Below are 22385 nucleotides of genomic sequence, written 5' to 3' on the forward strand. Positions count from 1 at the left end.
GACCTATCAGTATCAAGCAGGATGGTGTTTTGGCCTCAGACCACAAACTCATTTTATAAAGGCCATTGAAATGGCATCTGATGGAATTCACTCTTGATCTGAAAGATGTTTTCATATGGGCTACGAAACAATCTAGTAGCAAGTTTTCTTCTAGATCATTTTTTTTTTAAATTTACATTCACTCAATTGCCAAGCAATATACAATAGCTTCTATTGTGGTCAGCTATTATAAACAATGAGACGGTCGCCCCTTAGTATGCAATTAGCCTACATAGTATTTGAGAAGCTTCATTGTAATGACATAATTAAGCCACCAAAAATGGTGGAATACTTTGGGTTATTTGCTGCTCCTACACTGATCTCACAGTTCTATAATATTCCATTATAAGACAAATGCTGGCATTTTATGTGGGACTTTGAAAATAAGACAAGTAACGTTCTTTTTGCAATATGTCACTGAACACCTGGAAAACAATGTAATCCTTTTTTGAAGGGGTAAGGAAGGAGTATTTTGTAAAATTGCCTAGATTTATATCACTCATTCTCTGAAAATTCAGGGAGAGCAGCAGCAGGAAACAAGACAGATTTTTCATGTTCACACCAGTATTGTACTAATGCACAAAAAGAAACTCACATGGCTTGTTTAAGTAGCATGCAAATCTATACTACATACAAATCAAGTGCCATCTTTTAACTTCAAGCACCAGTGAACTACCATCATCTGAATCTCTTCTATTCTATAGACCCACGCACAACTAATTTGATCCATCATTTCACAAGTCCAAGACAGTAAATTGGGATACTTTCCATTTCTAGTAGAAGACTTCTCAGAATTTTACAAATATTAAGCCTCAGCACCCAGCTGGGAAAAGTAATATAACCCTATTGTTAAAATATAGTTTGGGTAACATCTGAAAAGTTTCCCACACAAGAGCCAGTAAATCTCTGATTCCATTCTTTATATTGAAATTTAAGCTGATGGGCTTGTTTCAGAAGAAAACAGAATAAATACTAACAGGAAGCATGAAAACATCAACTAGATTATAAACAGCCAGGAGTTCTCTAATTAATTATAATAATTATATATAATATTTATATTATATAATTATAATATAATAATATATAATTATAATATATGTTTAATATTATTATATATTATAATTATATAATTAATTATACAATCATATATATGTATATAATTATTAATTATATAAATTAATATATATTAATATATAATTAATTATATAATGCCACTATATAAATCCATGGTGTTCCACACCCTGAATATTGTGTCCAGTTCTGGTAGTTCCATCTCAAAAAGGATATTCGTGGAACTAGAAAAGGTTTAGAGAAGTGCAACAAAGGTGATCAAAGGGGTAGAATGGCTTCCATACAAGAGAGACTAAAAAGATTAGGAATGTTCATCTTAGAAAAGAGACTACTAAGGAGAGATATGACAGAGGTCTAGACAATCATGAATGGTGTGGAAAAAGTTAATAGAGAAGTCTTATTTACCCTTTCCCACAATACAACCAGGGGTCACCCCCATGAAATTAATAGGCAGCAAGCTTAATACAAACAAAAGGAAGTACTTTTTCACATAATGCACAACTAATCTGTGGAATTTACTGTCATGGAATATTGTAATGATCAAAGTATAACTTAGTTCAAAAAAGAACTGGATAATTCCATGCAGTATGGGTCCATCAATGCCTGTTAGCCAAAATGGTCAGGGACACAACACCATGTTCGGGGCGACCCTAAACCTCTGACTACCCCAGAAGAGAGAAGTGGAACTCCAGGGGTTGATCACTCCTGAAGTGCCCGGTTTTGCACACTCCCCCTGAAGCTATGGTACAGATCACTATTCTTACATACAAGTCTCTTATATAACCTGAATCCGGAACAAGTAACACTTTGCTTCATTTGCGACGTTCTCCAAAACCTGAGAAGCCTTCTTCAGACCCAAAGGTCTCAAAAGAGAATAAATAGAGAACCACTGGTCCAAGAGAGCTGCTTCCTACAGGTGAAAATGGGACTTTTAGAACAAAGGGATGCAAGATCTTTCAAAACCCATATAAACTGCAATCAGACACGATAAGGAAGAAACCCAAACAGATGCCTGTGATCACCATACAAAAGGAATGGAACCAAAGTTATAATGTATTTAATCACTGAATTAATCAAAAAGGAAAAGGCAATTACTGTCAGTCTACTTATATTACTCAAACGACAGTTTATTATAGCTGGAAAAATGTTCCTTAAATTGAAATTGATCCAGACAAGTAAAAGATGTCTGGCTGGGCTAGTAAGTGTGAAAGTTTCCTCAGCAGCAATAATGGCAATGATTAAAACAGAAACAGTAATACTCAACACTTTTAATACCTCTAAAGTTCAGCACAAATACTAACTAATCTTCAATGTGCTTATGTATTATCCCCCTTTTTAGATAGGGAAAGTAAGAAAGAAAGGTTGACTTACTGGAGGTCACAAAGCAAGTAACTGGGAGAAGTGGGAATACAGCTCAAGTGATACTGGTTTTATTCATGTTCTCAATTCACTAGGCCATGGTGCCTTTAAGAGCACTTATCCTAGTACTTGTTTGGACTGTATTGGCTATTTGGAAACTGTTTTTGCCAGTATGCCCATCTACTGAGCATGCAACACGCTTCTACATAATTCTATGTAATTTACAATTTGAGGTTGCTGGACAGGGGCATCCATTTTTCCCTCATGGAATTGATTTTTTTTACTTTTTTGTGCCAGTGCTGAATGCATGAACTGCTGAAAGGTCAAATAACAGGAAAGACAGTTATGTGTTAAAAACAAGGGACTGGAGTTAGGGAGACTGGCTAATGGTTTCCACGCTCCCCTAATATCTATATACGCTATTACGAAGTATTACAGCCTCCCTCCTCTATTTTCAGCTCTGCCAGATCCTGGTGTGACCCTGAGCAATTCTCCTAGCCTTTCTATGTCTCAGTTTCCCTACCAATAAAATGGGGATACTGCTACTTACCTACCCCAATGGGAGCTATATGGCTCAATTCATTAGTGGTCATAAAGTTCTTGGAGATCCTTAGATGGAAAACCCATAAACATACAAAGTTTTACCACTATGTGGGAAAATAATTTGAGTTTAAATTGGTCTGCAGAAGCAATATACTCAGTGGCTAGGGTGAAGAGAAAAAAAGTCACTTCCTGTTTGAGTGTATGGCTTCTGTAAATCACTGTTGGGATGATATACAAGGAACTAAGAGTAGTCTCACCCCACTCCAAACACTTGGTTTTACAAGGAAGCACACACATGGCCCAAAAGGGCCTACTATTGTAGATGGTTCTGAACTCACTCTGTAGGTACGTGCACATACCACAAGGGGGAGCAGGATCTGAAGAGGTAATTCTCAAGGAGAGTAAGTCCTTCCTTTGCTTCACAGCCACTAATTCAGTCAAATTAGGAGCGCTGTCGACAGACTGTGTGTGAAGGTGAATAAAGCACTACTTCTAGACAGAAGCACCAGAAACTTCAGGGGTCAGAATTCCAGGTCCTTATTTCCTAAAATGCCAGTGACAGTATCAAAATGGTTTTTGCACCTGTGCTCACTCAAAGAGGGTCTCTTTCCAGTTATGCATGCCAATCAGCCTCCCTGGTTTCTGATAACAGGAGAGGAAAAAGTACCAGAATAAAAATTAAGTTAAGATACACTTTATAGTAAGGAAACTGAAAACTTTGCAGGCTACACATACTCTGATTATCTGCACAGTTTCCACTGATGCTGCCCGTGTTTTCATGATCTCCTCACTAATCTCCACTTGGCTCTGCTAGACTCTAATACATCAGATAGGAACAGGCTTCTGTCTGCCTATCTATAAAGGAAGATTAATTAGCATCCTGCAGTGTCTGTGCAACCAAAGGCAAAATAATTCCATTAGTTTTCATTACCCGCCAATTCAATTGGCTAATGGTTCCCATGCTCCCCTGATATCTATATCCCCTATTACTGGATATTACAGCCACCTCCTCTTGGCAGATTTCACCAATGCTTCGCTCCAACAGCACTACTTCATGCAGATGCTTACACACAGAAAAATGCAAGGAAAACACAAGGTTTAGTGCTCTGTTCTACTAAATAGAATGCAGGTTCTTATACTGCACTCATCACGATAACATCTGAGCACCTTCCAGTACTGCATTAAGTAACATGATTAACATCTGGCACTTGTCTGCTCCCTCAGTCTCCCCAGGGGGAAAAGTGTGCGCAATGGAGTGTCTTGTTTTTGCAGGAGTTTTTTTTATTTTGTATTTTTTTTTAAATATATATGTCACTATATATTTAGTAGATATCCTGGGCCCAGGGCATGCAGCACTTTGATGATAAGACCCTTGAACTTGATTCAAAATTCTATGGGAAGCCATTGTAGAGAGGCGGAGGACAAATCTGATGTGCTTACAATAGCCTATGTTGCTGAGGAGACATGCTACATTATTCTGCACTAACTGGAGTTTCCTATGTGCTGAAAACGTCATGCCCAGGTATATTGCACTGCTTTAGCCCCACTGACAGATGAAAAACTGAGGTCGGGTCATCACTTGCCAGGATGTGTCACATGCCAGGAAAGTCTTTTAGACAACCAGAGATAACAGCATCCATGAGTTACATTTTCTACATCAGCCAGGAATCTAAAAATGTTCCTAAACGACAGACAGACTTGACCAAATACAGGGGTGTACCCTCAAAGGAGACTGTGCCTTGGCTGTAAATTCTCCAAAATGTTTTAGCCTCCCTGCCTCTTCTAGCTCTGGTTCAGCCTCAGCCAGCTGTTCTTCATCCATGAGATAATTTTGTCCAAGCACTGAACAACCATGTTGGTAGTAGTGGTGTGGTCAGATGCAGTGAAGGATAGGTAGAGCTGTCTCTCATCTGTTTACTGTTATCACTTTAGTCCACGCTTTCTGACCAGTTCAACTAGTGATTCCATGTAAATGCTGAAAAGGACTGGCATGTGGATGGATGACCAGGTCGCTGCTTTGCAGATGTCCAGAACCAGGACTTGTGCCACAAAAGCTGCTGACAAAGCTTGCAATCTTGTGGAGTGCACTGTCAGGTGAGGAGATGGTACCTTTGCCAAATCATAGCATGGCCGTTAATCCATGAAGAAATTCTCTGAGCAGAGACTGGGTCCCCTTTCATTCTGTCCATAATCACTCTGAAGAGTTGAATCATCTTTCAAAATGGTTTGGTCCCTTCTATATAGACAGCTAGGGCCCGCCTGAAATCTAGAGAATGGAGCCTCTGTTCCTCCGTGGTAGTATGTGGCTTAGGATAGAATACTGGGAAAAAAATGTCTTGGCTAGTGTGAAAGTGCATGACCACCTTAGGGAGGAAGGACGGATGTGGTCTAAGTCGTATCTTAAAGAAAACAGGATATAGAGATTTGGAAGTGCAGGCACTAATCTCGGAGACTCTTTTGGCCGAAGCAATAGCCACCAAGAAGACTACCTTCCAGGATAGGTACAGCAAGGAACAAGTTTCCATAGGCTCAAACGAGCACCCCGTGAGTCTTAATGACACTTTTGTTTGTCAGGAGCTCCAGATTCCAGAAAGTGGACTGAACGAGCTTTATGTGCACTTCCACAAGTTCCCTGGAAAGGCCTTTGATCAGCCAATCATTCATCTATGGGAAAACCTGCACTCCTGCTTTCCTGAAGGGAGCCACCAGAACAGCCATGTACTTTGTGCATATCCTCAGAGCCGCTGAAAGATAGCACCGTGAACTGATAATGGTTGTGGCCTACTATAAATCAGAGGTATTTCCTGTGGCATCGGAATATAGCATCCTTCAAGTCGAGGGCAGTATCTAGGATCTAGGGAAGGGATGATTGAGGACAGGGAGACCACGTGGAATTTCAATTTCTTCATAAACTTGTTGAGGTTTCGCAGGTCTAATATAGGGCTGAGGTCCCCATTGGACTTTGGGATCAGGCAGTAGCATGGAGTAAAACTCCATGCCTCTGAGTTCCGTAGGAACCTCCTCCACGGCTCCCACACTTAGGAGCGGTACCACCTGGGTTAGAAGTCTCTTGTGAGGAGGGTGCCTGAAGAGGGCCAGGGAGGAGAGGTGAGAAGGTGAAGAGGAAATAAACTGAAGGGTGTATCCCACTTCCACCATGCTGCGCACCCAGCAATCCGAGGTGACGTTAACCAACGCCCGGTAAATGTGGGACAAATGGTCCCCAAACACTGGGACAAGATTCAGGTTCTGGACTGGACTGTTGTGCCAGGGCGCACCTTCAAAAGTTCTGCTTAGGGCCTGATGATTTTCTCACAGATGCAGGTGTGGAGGCCAACGAAGAGTGGTGGATATGCCGCCTCCTAAAGCCCTTGTTTTGCTGCCGCCCAAAGTCCTGTCTCTACTAGTGCTGTGGCAGGTAGAAGCAACCCAAAAGTTGGGGCTTCAAGCGCTTTTGGGATGCAGCCAGAGTGTGGAGGCCCAGAGACTTCAGAGTGGCATGGGAATCTTTCAAACTATGAAGTTGCGCATCCATTTGTTCGGAAAAGATGGATTGACCCTCAAACAGCATGTCCTGAACTGTTTGTTGTTCTTCATGGGGCAGGCCTGAGTACTGAAGCCAAGAGCTTCATCTCATTACCACGGCTATAGCCATGGCATGGGCTGCTGCATCCGCAGCATGTAAGGCAGCCAGAGGGATGCCTTGGTTATCACCCTGCCTTCTTCCACCAAAGTCGCAAACTACAATCTGGACTCCGATAGTAGAAGTTCCTTAAATTTTAATATCGCTGACCAGGAATTAAAGTCATTCCAACTTTTAAAAGCCTGGTTATTAGAAATCCACAAATAGAGGGCCCCTCCGTGGAGTACACTTTCTTCCCTAACAGGTCCAGTTTCCTGGCCTTCTTAGCTTTTGGCGATGGACCTTGTTGTCCTCATCTCTCCCGTTTGTTGTCTGTGGCTAACACCAGGGATCCTGGTGGGGTGTGTGTATACAGATACTCATACCCCGTCAGGGGTACAAAGTACTTTCTCTCGATCCGTTCTGCCATGGGCTGGAGAGATGCAGGAACTTGCGATAGGGCTTTTATAGGTTGCAAAATGTCCTCATTCAGAGGTCGGGCCACCTTCACTGGTCCTGAGGGTGTTAGTATATCCACAAGGCCAGGGCTGACTTTGCAATCTCTCTACCTTTAGGCCAAGGTTTTGAGCCATCCTTCACAAAAGCTCCCGATGAGCCTTGTAGTCGTCCAGTACCGGCACTATGGACATGCCAGCCACTGCTTTGGCCAGAGAGGACAACAAGATGTGGTCAGAATTGTCCCTGGGTCTTGCACTTCCTCCAGCATCTCCTCCAACATATTTTTTTTTTAGCCAAAACTATCTGGCAAATTAATGTTGAAATTGTGAATAGTTTTGGTTGACCTAAAACTGCATTTTTTGGCAAATCAACAATCTGTTCAAAAAAATGTCACCCAGCTGTACTATTACGTATGTAGACTTATTTCGTGTGTGTGTGTGTGTGTAGCTTTGTGAAGTACTTTAGAATCCTTCAAGCTGGAAGATGGTAGTAGGTGAGATACTTGTGTAGCTTTATGCATTTTATACCCACATATGCCTTATGACTAGTGCACATCTAGACTCCCATGTGTATTAAGTTGAAACACATAGCACACATTCATACCCATGTGTGGAATACACACGGGGACCATCATCTGAAGAATAAGAACAAAGCTTTCTACTTCTCATGCAACTTCCTTCTTATTTATTTTATTAACCACTCAAATTCTCAGTTTGATAAATCTACTGTCCCGGAAATAGGAATAGCTGTCACATTCACAAGAATGTACTGATGGCTCTGGCAGCAGGAGGCAATAGAATATGGGTCAGAAAAGTTTTTTTGTAAATAAATCCAATTAATTAGTTTCCTGGATACATTATATTATTAGGAACTATTGGAAAGAACCGTGCATGTGGTTGTTAGTGCCTCACTTCAGCAGAGGCCACCCTTTCTCTCTCCCCTAACTCTTTTAAAGTGAAGTAGTTTAATGCTAGTGAAAAGTGAGGAATTGACAGCCCTACACACTGAAATGCTCTGTCTACATAAAAGGTGCAGCATCAGCAGAAAAAATGCAAGCTTCCCCCAAACTCGTGTCTCAACCCTGACAGGGAGGTACCACTTGTGGAAGTGACCATGTCAGCAACCATTAGCTTCTTTCTTCCTTGACCTCTCTGCTGAGACTAACAAAGGAAAGGCCTCAATAAATCCTAACTGTGGTGCCTTTTGTCACATTGCTAATTATTCACTAAGAGGTGGACAAAGGCATGCCAATTCTTTTCATACAGGATCTGAGCTGGATGGGAACTGGCATCCTAGAGGTGAAAGGCCAGTGTCTCCAGCAGCAGGAGCAGATCAATATCAATCTGCCAACCTATCTAAGCATGATTTCATCCTCCTGATCAGCATGATGGGAAGCAAAGACTCCATTTGGCTTTGTTACTCTTAGGCTTTTAATCCAAAAAAATTCTCTCCCTCAAGCATTGCTTTACTTGGTCCTCCATTAAGTCAGGATTAATATACATTGGGGAACACTACAAAATACTAATTTGTCACCCTCAGGAACAACTCTTTTCCCGGACTATGAATCATGTCTTATTCCTTTCCCCTCATATGACGGAGAGATGACAGATTTTCAGTACCATCAAACTGAACATCCCTTCCCAGAAGTAACAGGACAAGCCCCAATAAACATCCCAGCTTTGTTCAAGTATTGTCTTTTAGGAACACTCCAAGGATACGAGCAAGTAATTTTTACATATAAAATAATCAATTATCTGTAGGAAGTACCCATCTAAATGGAGTGCGACCTGGGAGTCTGTGTTGCTGTGAAAAAGCCGGCTGTAAGCCTAGGAGAAAGTCTCACCACTTCTGCTAAGGAACCTATACTGCCACTGGTGCTCGGTTATGTTCTCTTTGACACATGCTGGTGAATGAGTCCGCCCTGGAGTGTCCTCATCCTTGCTCAGCCTGAGGCATATCATCACTACCAATCTCACATTATCCTGTAACAAAACAAAAGTCTCCAGGAGTTTTATTTAAATTTAAAATTGATTCCATTTCTATCAGTGTACCAATTAAGTGACAGAACTCGAGGCCAATGGGGAAGAATTCATGCCAGCAGGGATTTGTGCCACTTTCAAGCTCCCCATGCAACAGCTAGAGGTGTTAGACTGCACAGTCACGTATGTAGGGATTTTAGATTTGTGTGAGCTTCTATATGGGATTGCAACCTTCCAACTGCTCCAAGCACTCAACTGAGTGTGTCAATGTAGCACTTGGTAGTAATAAGTATTCATAATCCATTCTTACTGGAACATTGCTGCACCAAAGCATGTCAAGCTGTGCTGCTTCTGGCCTCTGTAGCTTTGTCTAAACTAGAAATTAGAGGTGCTTCAGAAAGTGTTGGCTAACACATTAAAAGTCCAGGTTACCCAAGACAAGGTACATTTTAATACATGCTAACCTGGTCAAGATGAAGCCTAGCTTTTAGAACATGTTATCCAACATCTAATGCAACACAATTAACCTTTGTATCCTAATCTAGAAAAAACCTGTGCAAAAATTCAACATGTAATCTTTTAGGTGCCTGACACAAAAATTGCTTTAGCTATCTTCTTTAGTTATTAATCTCAGTTAAAGAAAATTTAATTCTACCCAAACTAATGAAGCTTTTTTTGAGCTAATCTAGGGCTGAGAGCTCAAATTTCTTACACAGGTCATTATCCTGATGGCAATGACTTCTGCTCAAGCAACAGGCAAGCTTCAGGCCATAGTGACTGATTCATTTATAAGCATTTATAAGCAGCTTCTTTAAAGATCAAGTGGTGCTGATCTCAAATCAAACTAAAGCCTTTAGAAAGTCCATCCAGCTTTTTAACTTTATTTGACACCAACTCAGTAGGTTCTATAGTCTCCAAGAACAAGATATCTAACTGGCAGGCGCTTTCATTGATACAGCGTGGCAAGCCTAGATCTGGAGGATCATGTTAAGGGCCATTCTCTGAGAGGCAAGTATGCTGCCTCCTATGTATGTATCTATATAGAAGATTCACAAAATAACCAAACTATGAAATGCAGATTTGAGGGTTCTCTAACTACATATTTTTCCCTCTTGCCTCAGCTGGCTATTACAGGGGTATTTTCATGTTTCAAAGAAAGCCCCGTATGAGCAATGGAACCACCCATGGAGACCTCCAAAGGTTGAGGTCAGAGGCCTGCTAGGTCCAATGGCTTAGAACTGTAAATCCAGGAGCAGTAATCGATTGAAATGGATATCTTCAGAACAATTAAAGTTATGAGATTCTAATTAACTCTCTGTTAGCTGACCACAGAGAAATAGGAAGGCTTCAAAATTCCATACAGTTAAGCAAGATTCATCCAATCTCTTTGACAATGGTAAGGACTTGTACAGAGTATACAAGAAACATAACAGGTCTTTAGAACAGCCAAAGAGGAAAAGCAAAACAAGTTAACCACAAATCAAAAATAAAATACTGATGACTACCGACACCAGAAGACATATTATTATTTAACATCAGGAAAAAGAAAGCTGGTGAAATGGATCATAAAGAAAAGTTAAACAATTAATTAACAGTGTTCTAAGACTAAGTTATTTATTGACTATCTTTAAAGTGATTTGTGAACTTGTTTCAGTAAGTCTTGTTACTGATATAAAATGTGTTAAAAAAGTGTCTCCTTCTACATTACTCTTTACTGCTGCATAAACATTGCATTTATATTTTTTCTAAACACTAACCTGTTTCTCCACATTGTGCAGGAAGTAAGAAGGAATGGAGGAGGGCAAAACACACTGTCTCTCTCCTGAAGGGACTTTCAGGATGGAAGAGGAGGAATGTGGCAGTCCCTTATGCCTTCTGGTATTCACCACTGATGTGGAACCTAGTCGGCCTTGCTGTTTCATCACATCTTCAGGCTGTTGATCACCACCAAGGACAACTGGGCCCTGGGGAGAGAAAATTACATTGGATTCATCATCTGCACAGAATTTTTGAAACTTCAATATAAAGAATTAAAGCATTCTCAAGAAATAACCACCAGGGGAGTGAGTAAATAATATAAATAAATATAAATAGAGAATTAGGTTTTCATAAAAAACCCTGATCAGTAGGAGTCAACGTTTACTTCTAAACTAAAGATGTTTAACTCCTGTAGGAAACAGAAATATTTCTAGTCCAATTCTAATGCCACTGTAGTTTGCTTTTTTCTAGAACACTACAGAAGCAGTGAAAGAACCAATTATAGAATGTAAATAATACACAAACTCTGAAGCAGTTTGGACTGCTATCCTTTCCACAAACCCACAAAAACAAGGAAATGAAAAGTAAGCCACTCAACAGTACATAACCTCTACACCTTCACCCACAAGCATACATCTTACTATTACCAGAACATACACCAGTGCAGGCCCCAACCTTAACTCTGTCTTCCCTTCCACTATTCTGCTGTACCCTTTGACCAGATTATTTCTCTCTTCAGAGAGAATGCAGTAGATGTCTGATGCAGTAATTTGTTGAGTTGGGAGAGGGTAGTTTAGTAATGAGTTGTGTGCAGAAGAATGGTTTTAAAGGGAGTGATGGGCAGTCGGGCCTCCTTGAAGGGCAGAGTTAAGGTTGCGGTGTGTGGGCTGTGGTGGCCAGTAGTTATGGTAATAAGGTGTATGTTTTTGGGTGAAGAAAAAATATGTAGAAGAAAGTGCCTGAATTTTCCATTTCCTGTTTCTGTGGATAAGTCAGGCAAGTGAGATTTGTATATATAACACCACTAATTGCCTCAAAACAAGAAGTTTGTGTATTCTTTTCTTTGGAATTTTAAATGCTTAGTTAAAAATGTGGGTTGAATAGATTTTTGTGAGATCTGTCATGTTAGGAGAGCAGCTACTGATGAAGAATATTTTGTCTGTGGGCAGTTGTGAATGAACCCTTCTCTGCTGTAGGATAAAATGTGAGACAGAAAAGTGTATTGTTCTTGACAGATTGTTTTGTTTGTGCCTGGCTCCAACCGACCAACCAGACTTTTGTGCATAGCACAGAAGTTTTCTGTTATAATGCAAATAATGGCTAAAAGTGACTAAAATCCATTCAAAAATCTTTCTGTTCCACAATATATAGTCAGGATCCACCTCTCTCAAGCATTGTTTAGATAGACAATTTTTTAAAGACCTATCAATCAACAACGAGAAATAGGGCTGCTAAGGAAAAATTTCATCCAGAGCCCAAATTCAAAGGGAAACCCAAGAAAAGCAATAAAGAAAATTAAGAGGGAAAAACAACTAACCATTTATGAAATATCACACCAATAGGCAAACTACTTTAGAGTAAAACAGCAATTTATAGACTAATTTTGGAACATAACCCTAATAAAGGAGTTGCTATCAGGCGCCGCCACAAAAACAAATCAATAAATAAGAGCAAACAGCACATATACAACTCTCCACATTAATAATGAAGACTACTTTCTAATTGTCATTTGGGATTCTGACAGTAAGATCTTCCACTACAAGCAATACATTTCCTCCTAGTCATTTAGAAGATGGAATTTTTCACAGCACTCCAAGCTCATTTGGTAGACGAAATATGACAATGCAGTTTCAGACAGATTCTAATTATCACAAAGACTATGTAATTAAATTTTTATCTTGTTTGAGAAATAATAAAAACAAACAAGGCAACACTAACTTGACTGTTCCACGAAGCTGACTGAAAAAGTTTAGGGCCCATTAGAAACTAATTAACATTTCAAAGTTACTTTAATAGAAGCTCATTCAAATGTTTTCATTAAACAGAAAGAGGGTTACTCACCCTGTGCAGTAACTGAGGTTCTTCGAGATGGGTGACCCTGTGGGTGCTCCACTTCAGGTGAATGTGCGTCCCTGTGCCTTTGATTGGAGAATTTCAGCATCAGTGCTCATCTGGGTCATGCATTCGCTCTCCCCGTCTCGCACCATTGTTGGTACTTATCTAGCGCCAAGTGACCAGATATCCTTAGTTCCTTTTTTACAGCAGAATCTGTAGATTGAAATCTGAAGTCGAGAGGAGGAAGGTGGGTAGTGGAGCACCCACAGGAACATCCATCTCGAAGAACCTCAGTTACTGCACAGAGTGAGTAACCCCTTCTTCTTCTTCTTCAAGGCGTGTCCCTTTGGGTGCTCCACTTCAGGTGACTGTCAAGCAGTGCCCCTCGGTGGACAGAAGGGGCTTCAGAGTTGCATGGGTAATTGATGACAATACAGTGAGTCCTAACAATGTGTCCAATCTTGAGCACTGGTCTATGGTGTAGGGTTCTGTGAACATGTGTACAGAAATGCAGGTGGCCGCTTTGCCTATGTCCATGATCAGTATGTTGTTTAGAAAGGCTACTGAGGTTGATAAAGATCTGGTGGAGTGAGTTTGGATACCCACTGGGGTTTGTAAATCCTTCCATTGATAACAAAAGGTGGATGGCACCCAGAAATCCATTTAGATAGTGGCACCTTTAGATTGTTCTGTAGTCAATGAAAAGCTTTGCTGACTTTCTGAAGGGTTTAGTTCTTTCAAGGTAGAATGCTAGTGCATGTCTGACATTCAGAGTGTGTGGTATTGAGTCCTGTTTGCTCCCATGAGGTTTAGGGAAGAACAAGGGAAGATGGATTGGTTGGTTCAAGTGAAAAGGTATTTTTATTAAAATTTTAGGGTGAGGTCTTAGGGGGACCTTGTCCTTGAAAAAGATAGTATATGGTAGGTGTGCCATGAGGGCCTGTAGCTCTTCCACTAGTCGGACAGACATGATAGCAATAAGAAGGCCACCTTCATTGATAGATATGTCAGAAAGCATGTTGCTAATGATTTGAATGGGGTCCTGGTACGGCAGCATAGTACCAAGCTCAAGTCCCAAGGTGGGATAGATACTCGTATTTCAGGGTAGGCATTTCAGATACCCCTAAGAAAGTGTTTGGTGATAGGATGGGCAAATATAGCTATCCCGTCCACGGTGTGGTGAAAAGTAGTAATAGTCACAAGGTGAACTCTGATCTAAGTGATAAGCCAGATTTCTTAAATTCTAATATGTATTCTAATATCATTGATAAGGGGGTGGTAATGGCCCGGGCTCGTTTGTTTTGACACCATATATTGAATCTCTTCCATTTATGCAGGTACTACATGTGTTGCCCTTCTGCTGTTTAATAATATGTCCTTCACCTGTTCTTAGCAGGTCAGTTTGTCGTGATGGAACTATGTAGTAGTCATGCTCTCAGGTGAAGCCTCTCCAGGTTCAGGTGGCAAATCTGTCCAACATCCTGCAATAGAAGGTTTGGCAGAAGGGGAAGAATGCACAGTGTACATACCGCAGTCCTGAACAGGTACAAGTACCAAGTTTGCCTGGGCCATGTGGGGGCTATCAAGATGACTTTGGCCTTGTCGATCCTTATTTTATGTATTATCCTACATAACAGGATAGCAGGGGGGTAGGGAGAAACGTGTAGTAGAGATGTGTCCCATTTAATGAGAAAGGCCCAGGAATCAGGACCCAACCCCGCTCTCGAACAGAATTGCGGGCATTTGTAATTCTGGGATGTTGCAAAGAGGTCTATGGATGGGTGGCCCCAGTGTCTCTCTTGTTGCACATATGGGGCAGACCTTGTCCACTGGATGGGATAGTATTTACTCTGTTTTTTTCATGATTCAGGTGTGTATATCCTCAGGGAACTAAGGTTCCTGAGAGTCCTTCATGGTATGGAGGGACTCGTCAGTTTTTCTTGAGAACAGCTTCTGGCCATCAAAAGGCAGGTCCTCCACGTTGGATTGTACCATCCTTGGGAAACCGGAAGGGGAAGCCACAAAGCTCAGAGCATTACTATGGCAGTGGCCATGGAGCATGCCACTGTGTCTGCCACATTTAAAGATGCCTGTAAAGCAGTTCTGGCTGGAGATGGCCCTGAGAGATGATGGCTTTAAATTGGTCTCTTTTGTGCTCCAGTATGTAGTCAATAAAGTTTGTGAGTTTGGAATAATTTGTGTGGTCATATTTCGCCATCAGTGCGGTGTAACTGACAATCCGAAGTTGAAAAGTGGCTGATGAATAGGCTTTGCAGCCAAACAAATCTAACCTTTTCCACTTGGTCATGTAAGGTAGATCTGGATTGGTGTTGTTTGTCTTTTGATTGATGGCTTCAATCACTAAAGAGTTCAGTGTGGGATAAGAAAATAAAAAGTCAATCTCCTTTGAGAGGATGTAGTATCTTTTTATCCGTTCTCTTGCAAGTGGGCGGTATTGTTGCCGGGGTCTGCCAAATGTTTTTAGCTTGCTCCTTAAGTGCTTCATTCACTGGAAGCATAATTTTCTACTAAGGTAAAATTTGGAGAATGTCCGGTAATTTATGTTGGAACTCTGGAACCTCCTCTATAGAAATCACTAGGGAATCAGCAATTCTTTTGAACAGCTCCTGGATATGTTTGAAATCATCTGCAGCTGTGGGTGGTGGAGGCATCATGGCCTCGTCTGGGGAAGAGGAGGAAATCTTGGTTGGTGGTGTTGCTTCCTGTTCCAGGGCTACCTCCCATTCTTCAGAGCTTAACTCAGGGGGTTCCGATATTGTAGCCACTGAAGGTGGTGGAAGAGATCTAATCCTCTCCCTGTAGGAGTTTGGGAGCCTGGGTTATTGTCTTCTGTAGGCCCCCCACAGGTCCCAGTAGGGCCACTGTGTGGGAATGGCATAGGCAGTGGCATCCATGCCATACCAGGTTGGACTAGATGAACTCCTGAGATTCCTTCCTACCCTAATCATCTATGAGTCTATGAGGTAATGACTGAAATTTGGAGTCATTTGAGCCACAGATATAAGCACCTCAAAAATTAGATATTTTTAAAAAATGAAAGTTTTTAGATTACCTTGTTTTTGTTTTTTTGCAAGAGCTAGAGATTGATGTGATATGGGTCAAAAGGGTTTCAATCTGTCAAGTTTTACCCAACGTAGTCCATGGCATCTTCTAAATCTTTTGGGGAACCAAACTGAGCACAGTATTTAAGAAATTGTACACCTATATTAGCATGTACTAATATAGAAAAACTGCTAGAATATTTCCATTCCCACTATTTTATATGCTTTAAATATCAACTCTTCTAATTACTCTAAAATCCAAATGGTTCATTGGATTCGTTGAAATTTGGTGCGCCTCACTTGGGCGGGGGGTAGTATTAGTGATCCAAATTCGGCGTGATTTGACCAATGGACTATAGAGTTACATCCCCCCTACCCCACCCGAAAAAACCCCAACTGTTTCCTTCTGCTGCCTTATTCTGTTAAACAGAGGCCTGAACTACACTAGGAAGTTAGATTGGTATAATTATGTCGCTCAGGGTGTGAAAAATGCAGTCTTGAGCAATGCAATTAAACCAACCTAACCTCTAGTTCAGACAGCGCTGGGTGATTGGGAGAATTCTCCTGTTGAGCTAGCTATCGCCTCTTGAGGAGGTGGAGTACCTATGTCAACAGCAGAAGCCCTCCCATTGACAAAGATAGCATTTTCACTGAAGTGCAAAAAAACCCTAAATTAATGCACAGTTAAGGTTTTTGTCATCCCCTAGCAGAATGCTAAGTTGAGCATAACTCAAATATCTGAAAACTAGGAAATGCACAGTTAGGATTGCCTGCACAATCCTAACTCTTCCCTCTTTCAGAAATGTCCAAATAAGCCATGTTAACACATCAACCTTTACTCTGCTGACCCCACAATTGCTGAAGTATTCATGGTTTTCACTTCCTTTTACAACTCATTCATTCTCACCTACAGGATTCCATCCAACAATATGAAAGGACGAACAGAAAAATAAACAAAAAAGTTGTTCACATCACCTTCCCGCTACCCTCTCCAAGCAATTCCTCAATATGCACACATTCACACAAGCCCTTGGCACTATCTGATCCAGGAGGTTCCAGATCCTGACACCTCACACAATTAGCCAACTCCCCAGAAATATATCCACAAGTGTATAGTTTAAACACTTCACAGCCCTTTACAACTCCCTCAAACTCACAGGATACCATCTCAACCTACACTTTCATTTAACCATTATTAGATGGCAACCATCCATCTCAAAAGACGATTGTGTAAGCACAAAAGCCGTTCAGTTATGTGTAATGCTGCAGCGTTGCAAGTGGCTAAACAAGTCCAATACTTAAGCAGCATTCCTTGCCATAAATGGGGCAGGCGTAAGGTGCAGGGCCAGAAGATGAAAACAGCATAATACTGGCTCTTGAGGACTGCTGCATTTTCCCCTTTGCTCTCTTCACTTCTCTCTCTCTTTCAACTACATCTCTTCAGACTCTGACTCCTTGGTGCAGTACAGCCCTCCAGTTAGCCTGCTGTTAACCATCTCTTCCCAGCTTGTAGTGTCAGTGCTGAAAGTTTACAAAATCTCTCTTGCAAACTTCCTTGAATCTGAGTCTAGGCTGGCTCAGTGGCCTTGGAGCATTCTCAAGTTCTCCATACAGGCGGTCCTTTGGAATTTATCCACTGTGCATCCAGATGACCAAGCCAATGAAGATGCCTGTGTTTAAGAACTATGATTAGGCTTGGCAATTTCATTTTCTCAAGTACTTCGGGAACAGGAACTTTGGTTTTCACTTGATATCTAAAATGCTACAAAGACAGTGAGTATGTGTTTAGCCTTCTCTCATGCCTGCTGTAGGTGGTCCACGTCTTGCCATCATACAACACCATGCAAGCATATAGCTCAGGATGAACGTCTCATAAACTCATATTTTGGTATTCAATGTCAGTTTCCTGTTATCCCACAAGTGCTTGTTCAGTTGACCAAATGTAGTGGCTGCCCTTCTGACGTGAGAATTGAGCTCGTTCGGGGTCTTTCAAAGTGGCCCACTGTTTCCCTCCAGCTGGCTGCAGACGGGAGCACATTGCCGCTAGGCTACAAGACTGATGCAGGCTCCTTGCTGCAGCCAAGAGGACGGGATATCAGCGCACCCCTCCCCTGGCTGTAGCAGGGAGCACGGCAAAGTGCTCCAGCTGGGTCTATAGCCCTGGGGCCACTGCTGGAGCCAGCACTCTCTTCCCCCCGGCTCCAGCAGAGAGCAAAGCGCTCTGCCTGGGTCCCTAGGCTTCTGGAGCCACAGGGAGGGGAGCACTGGATGTCCCCACCCTCTAACTGCCAGAAGCTGGGACTGGACGACAGGGGATGGATCATTACACTCGAAGACTGCCTGTTCTATTAATTCTCTCAAAAGCACCTGGCATTGGCCGCTCTTGAAAGACCGAATATTGGTCTAAATGGAGCATTGGTCTGACCCAGTATGGCCATTCTTATGTTCTTTAAGTTAATGTGGTGTCTATTGGTCAAAGCTACCAAATGACAATATATTAAAAGATGTTTTTATTAGTTCTGCATGGGCAACTATTTTTTTTTCCAGAAAGGATGAAGCTGCTTCGCACATGGAAAAAATGGCAAATACCAACATTTTGCAATATACTAACATGAAATATTTTCATATCAGACTTTCTTAATTGTCAAAGTGATTATAATGGTTTCTATATTTTCAATTGAAATTTGCTGACCAGATAAGTCTCATACTGAAGATTGTGCACCAGAAGCAGAAGATTGCATGTCCACAGTTTGTACTATACTGTGGGTAAATATAAGTGTACGTAAATTCTTAATGTAATGCTTCTCTATTTGTAAGCTTTTGTACATACAATTTAACAGCTAATCTGCCTGGTAGAACGTTTTAATTTGTAATTACCTATGCATGCAGTACTAGCTTTTGAAATATTCTAGAAATTAGCCTTCTAATCAGTGGCACATGCCCAGGCCAGTATTAGTGTTAGAGATGACGATATACACCTTCATATTATGAATATGCAAAAGCTATGAGAGAAAGAAGCAGCCTAACAAGAAGTAGTGAAGAGAAAGTCCACAAAGAAATCCTTGCACTGAAAAGGGGTGAAGAGCATGTCACATACAGCTCTTACCAGCCATGTCATCAACAATATGACAAATCCATTTGATCCTGAATCACATCCAGAGGTGCTTATCAACCTATCTACAGCATGTAACATGAGATGTGCAAGACCAATACCAGATGCTGGAGAAGAACAAATGGAGAGATTTGTGAGGTGCAGTTGATTCTGATGGGACACGTAGCTTCTTCAGCCCAGTCAAGATATCTGGCATAAAGTCACTTACTGACTTGATCAAGACAACCAAATTTAGCTCTGGCAAAGGAGTAACAATTACAGCAGCTGTCAGTCCAGAAATTGTTTCCCCAGAGCCATATCCTTAGCAAGAAGCAGCGATGATGTTTCAATGGCAACTGTTCTTAGTCACCCAACAGGACCTGTGCCTACGTTCCTCTTCCATGCTGATGGAACAATGAAAAGAACTGACAAAACTGAATTAGGGCATCAGCTGGAAGCTCAGGCTGAAAGAATCCATGAGCTAAGTGCATGCAACCAAGAAACCACAGTGTACATCAAAGATGCCATTTCTATGACACAAATGACAACTGGAGACAAATTCGACACATTCGGTGAACTGGCTGCTGGTCCTTGAGGCCAGCCCTAAAGCATTTGACAAAGCTAATTTTGTAATTGAAGTCCTTGATAGGTATGACAACGGTACCTCTCTGAAAACTACAGAAAGTCAGCACTGTACAGGATCTAAGGCTGCAGGCAAGAAATACCAGATGATTGGTGGATGCCCGGTGCCCCCATGGAAAAGTGTGGTCCAACAACCAGTCACTTTTAAAATTCCTCTGTGAATATATGGTTCAAAATGCACCTCAGTGTGTACGAGCACACCCAACACTCTTTCTTGTTGCAGGCTTTTCCAAAGAGATGTTAAAGATGCCCAGGAGTACAGTACTCAAGAAGAAGTAGACAAAAAGATGCTTCTGCATGCTGTACATACCAATAAGGCTTCTGGGACTCTTGGTGTTAAAGAAAACTTAGTAATTAGGTCACCTGATACAGATGTTTTAGTCCCTGCTGTTCGCTACTTTCCAAAAATGGAACACACATATAATATGTGGATTGAAACAGGCACCATTACCTGCACAACTGACAAGCGTTGCTTCATACTTGTGTGCATGTGATTTGTGATGCTCTCCTGATTTTTTGCTGTACATGCATTAACAGGATATGATTCTGTGTCATCCCTATTTGGTATTGGGGGGAAAAGAAATCTGTGTTTATTGTTGTCAAAACAAAGAGAGCCTACCGCTTCAGAGATCTTGCCAAATTGGGAGAGTGACAGACAGGCAGCAATTTTTGTGTACAATTTTGTGTACAAGCCAACATAATGAAGACTGTAGTAACCCATACACTCTTGACAGAGATCGTAATAATTAACAAGATGATAATGATGTTGACTAGAAATGTCATCAGCACTATTACATTTCAATTACAATGGCACAAAATTTATTATTATATTTTGTTGTACCCTTTAGATTGTTGTTGTGATGCTTTTATGTCACAAAAAATTCAATTTTATGCCTTAAAAAATACATAAAGTCATTAAACTAACAGAAATGCAGATATGTCAAAATGGTCATTTTAATGAGATGTTATTGTTTATCCCCCTTTCTGTGGTAATAGCACAACCTGACAGCTCCACATCATACCTCATCTTAAAGCAGACATAAGCAGTTTTCAAATGATGTGTGATATGCATGGATGTAGAGAGGGCACATTAAATCGATCACATTGGTCATGTCTGCTGCTCATCTAAACTGTTTCAATGGTTATTTACCCTCACTGTTAAAAATGTATGCCTCATTTCCAGTCTAGCTTCAACTTCCAGCCATTGGATTGGGTTATACTTTTCTCTGCTAGACTAAAGATCCCATTATCAAGTATTTTCTCCCCATTTATGTACTTACAGGCTGAAATCAAACGATGCCTTAACCTCTCTTAGTTAAACTATATAGATTGATAGAGCCTTGCAAATCCTCAGATATCCGTGGGCCATTTTTTACAGATCGTGGATCAGATGCGGATCTCAAAGGCAGAAAACAGCTGTCTGCAGCTCATAGTTAAGGATATGATTCGGTCATGGAGGTAACAGACTCCATGACTTCCCAGGACCTTCATGACTTCTGGGGCAGGGCTGGAGCAGCTGTCAGCCCCGGGGTTGCTGCCAAACAGCTGATTTGCGGCAGACCAGGGGAGGGGGGATGGGCTGGCCACCAAACAGCTGAATGGCGGCCCCAGGGCTGCAGCTGCGGTGTGGATGAAGATACATATAAAAGACAGAGTGTGAATCAGATACAAGTTGATTCTGGCAGATATGGATCCATATTTTTGTATCTGTGCACTGCTCTATAGATTGAGCTACTTGAGTCTATCACTGTAAGGCAAGTTTTCTAATTTTTTATTATTCTTGTGGCTCTTCTCTTTAAAGCCCAGGATATGCTTGTTTTTTCACTCTCCACTTCATCAGCTGCCCTTAGTTGAAACATTTCCATTCTCTGAACCCAGGTTTGAGCTCAGGGGAAGAGGGCTCTCTCAGTCGATGGTCTGTGGCTAATCACCCATCTGGACTGTCAACTGTGCAGAACTCAGCATACTGGGAATGTTTACGTAAATCAAATCAGACTAAGCCCAAATCTTTCCACTTTTGGCCCATCATGCAAGGCTTGCCTATTTACATACATATTCCCTAATTAATATAATAAACCACAAACAATTTGGGGAATCTGTCTTATGTACAGCTTATGAAATTTTGTTTGACATTAGAGACTCTTTATCTGTGTCAGAATGCAAGGGAGTTATCTGACAAAGTGGGATTGAAGTTATAAAAGAGAGGTTCTCTCACTGGCAATTTTAGAGAGGGAAAAGAGACCAGAAACAGAAAATTGGCTACAGTAGAAGAGACTCCATATTTCAGAGGAGAAGACACATGCAGAAGGAAAGGAAGGATCCTGGACTCTGACTTAAGCCCAAAAAATGCTCAAGAGTGGTGAGCAAACCGAGGCATGGAAATGCATGCAAGTGTTTTATTGGTTTGTCTAGATCTTTATATTTATTTTACTACCTCGAGTAAAGTGTTACAATCCTTTGCAAAGTCCATGTGTTGTGCTTCAATTATCACATGTCCCTGAAGAGCTAAATGTAAGCCAGAGTACCTGCAAAGTTGGAGCTCTCAGAAAGGGTGGGTTTAAGCAACTCAGATGTCAGCACTGGTGCTGGAGGCCTAGGGCAGCTGGACAGCAAAATCCCACTTCTGTGAAGGGGTAATAGAGTGTGCCTAGGAAGCATATCAAAGAAGTCAAAGAGACACGGCTGGATCCTACTCAGAATCAGAA

General features: G+C 41.4%; 1 protein-coding gene across 1 annotated transcript in view; it reads right to left on the reverse strand.

Annotated features, from left to right (window-relative positions):
• The window catches only part of LOC137150566 (KAT8 regulatory NSL complex subunit 1-like), a 129321-nt gene that overhangs the window by 59451 nt on the left and 47485 nt on the right, over positions 1-22385 (reverse strand). The window contains 1 exon segment of the mRNA XM_067544509.1: positions 10830-11036. Within this exon segment, the coding sequence (XP_067400610.1) occupies positions 10830-11036 (207 nt within the window).

This window comes from Emydura macquarii, unplaced genomic scaffold, assembly GCF_026122565.2.
Source record: "Emydura macquarii macquarii isolate MOO-44397 ecotype Brisbane River unplaced genomic scaffold, CSIRO-AGI_Emac_v2 contig_973, whole genome shotgun sequence".
Lineage (NCBI taxonomy): Eukaryota > Metazoa > Chordata > Testudines > Chelidae > Emydura > Emydura macquarii.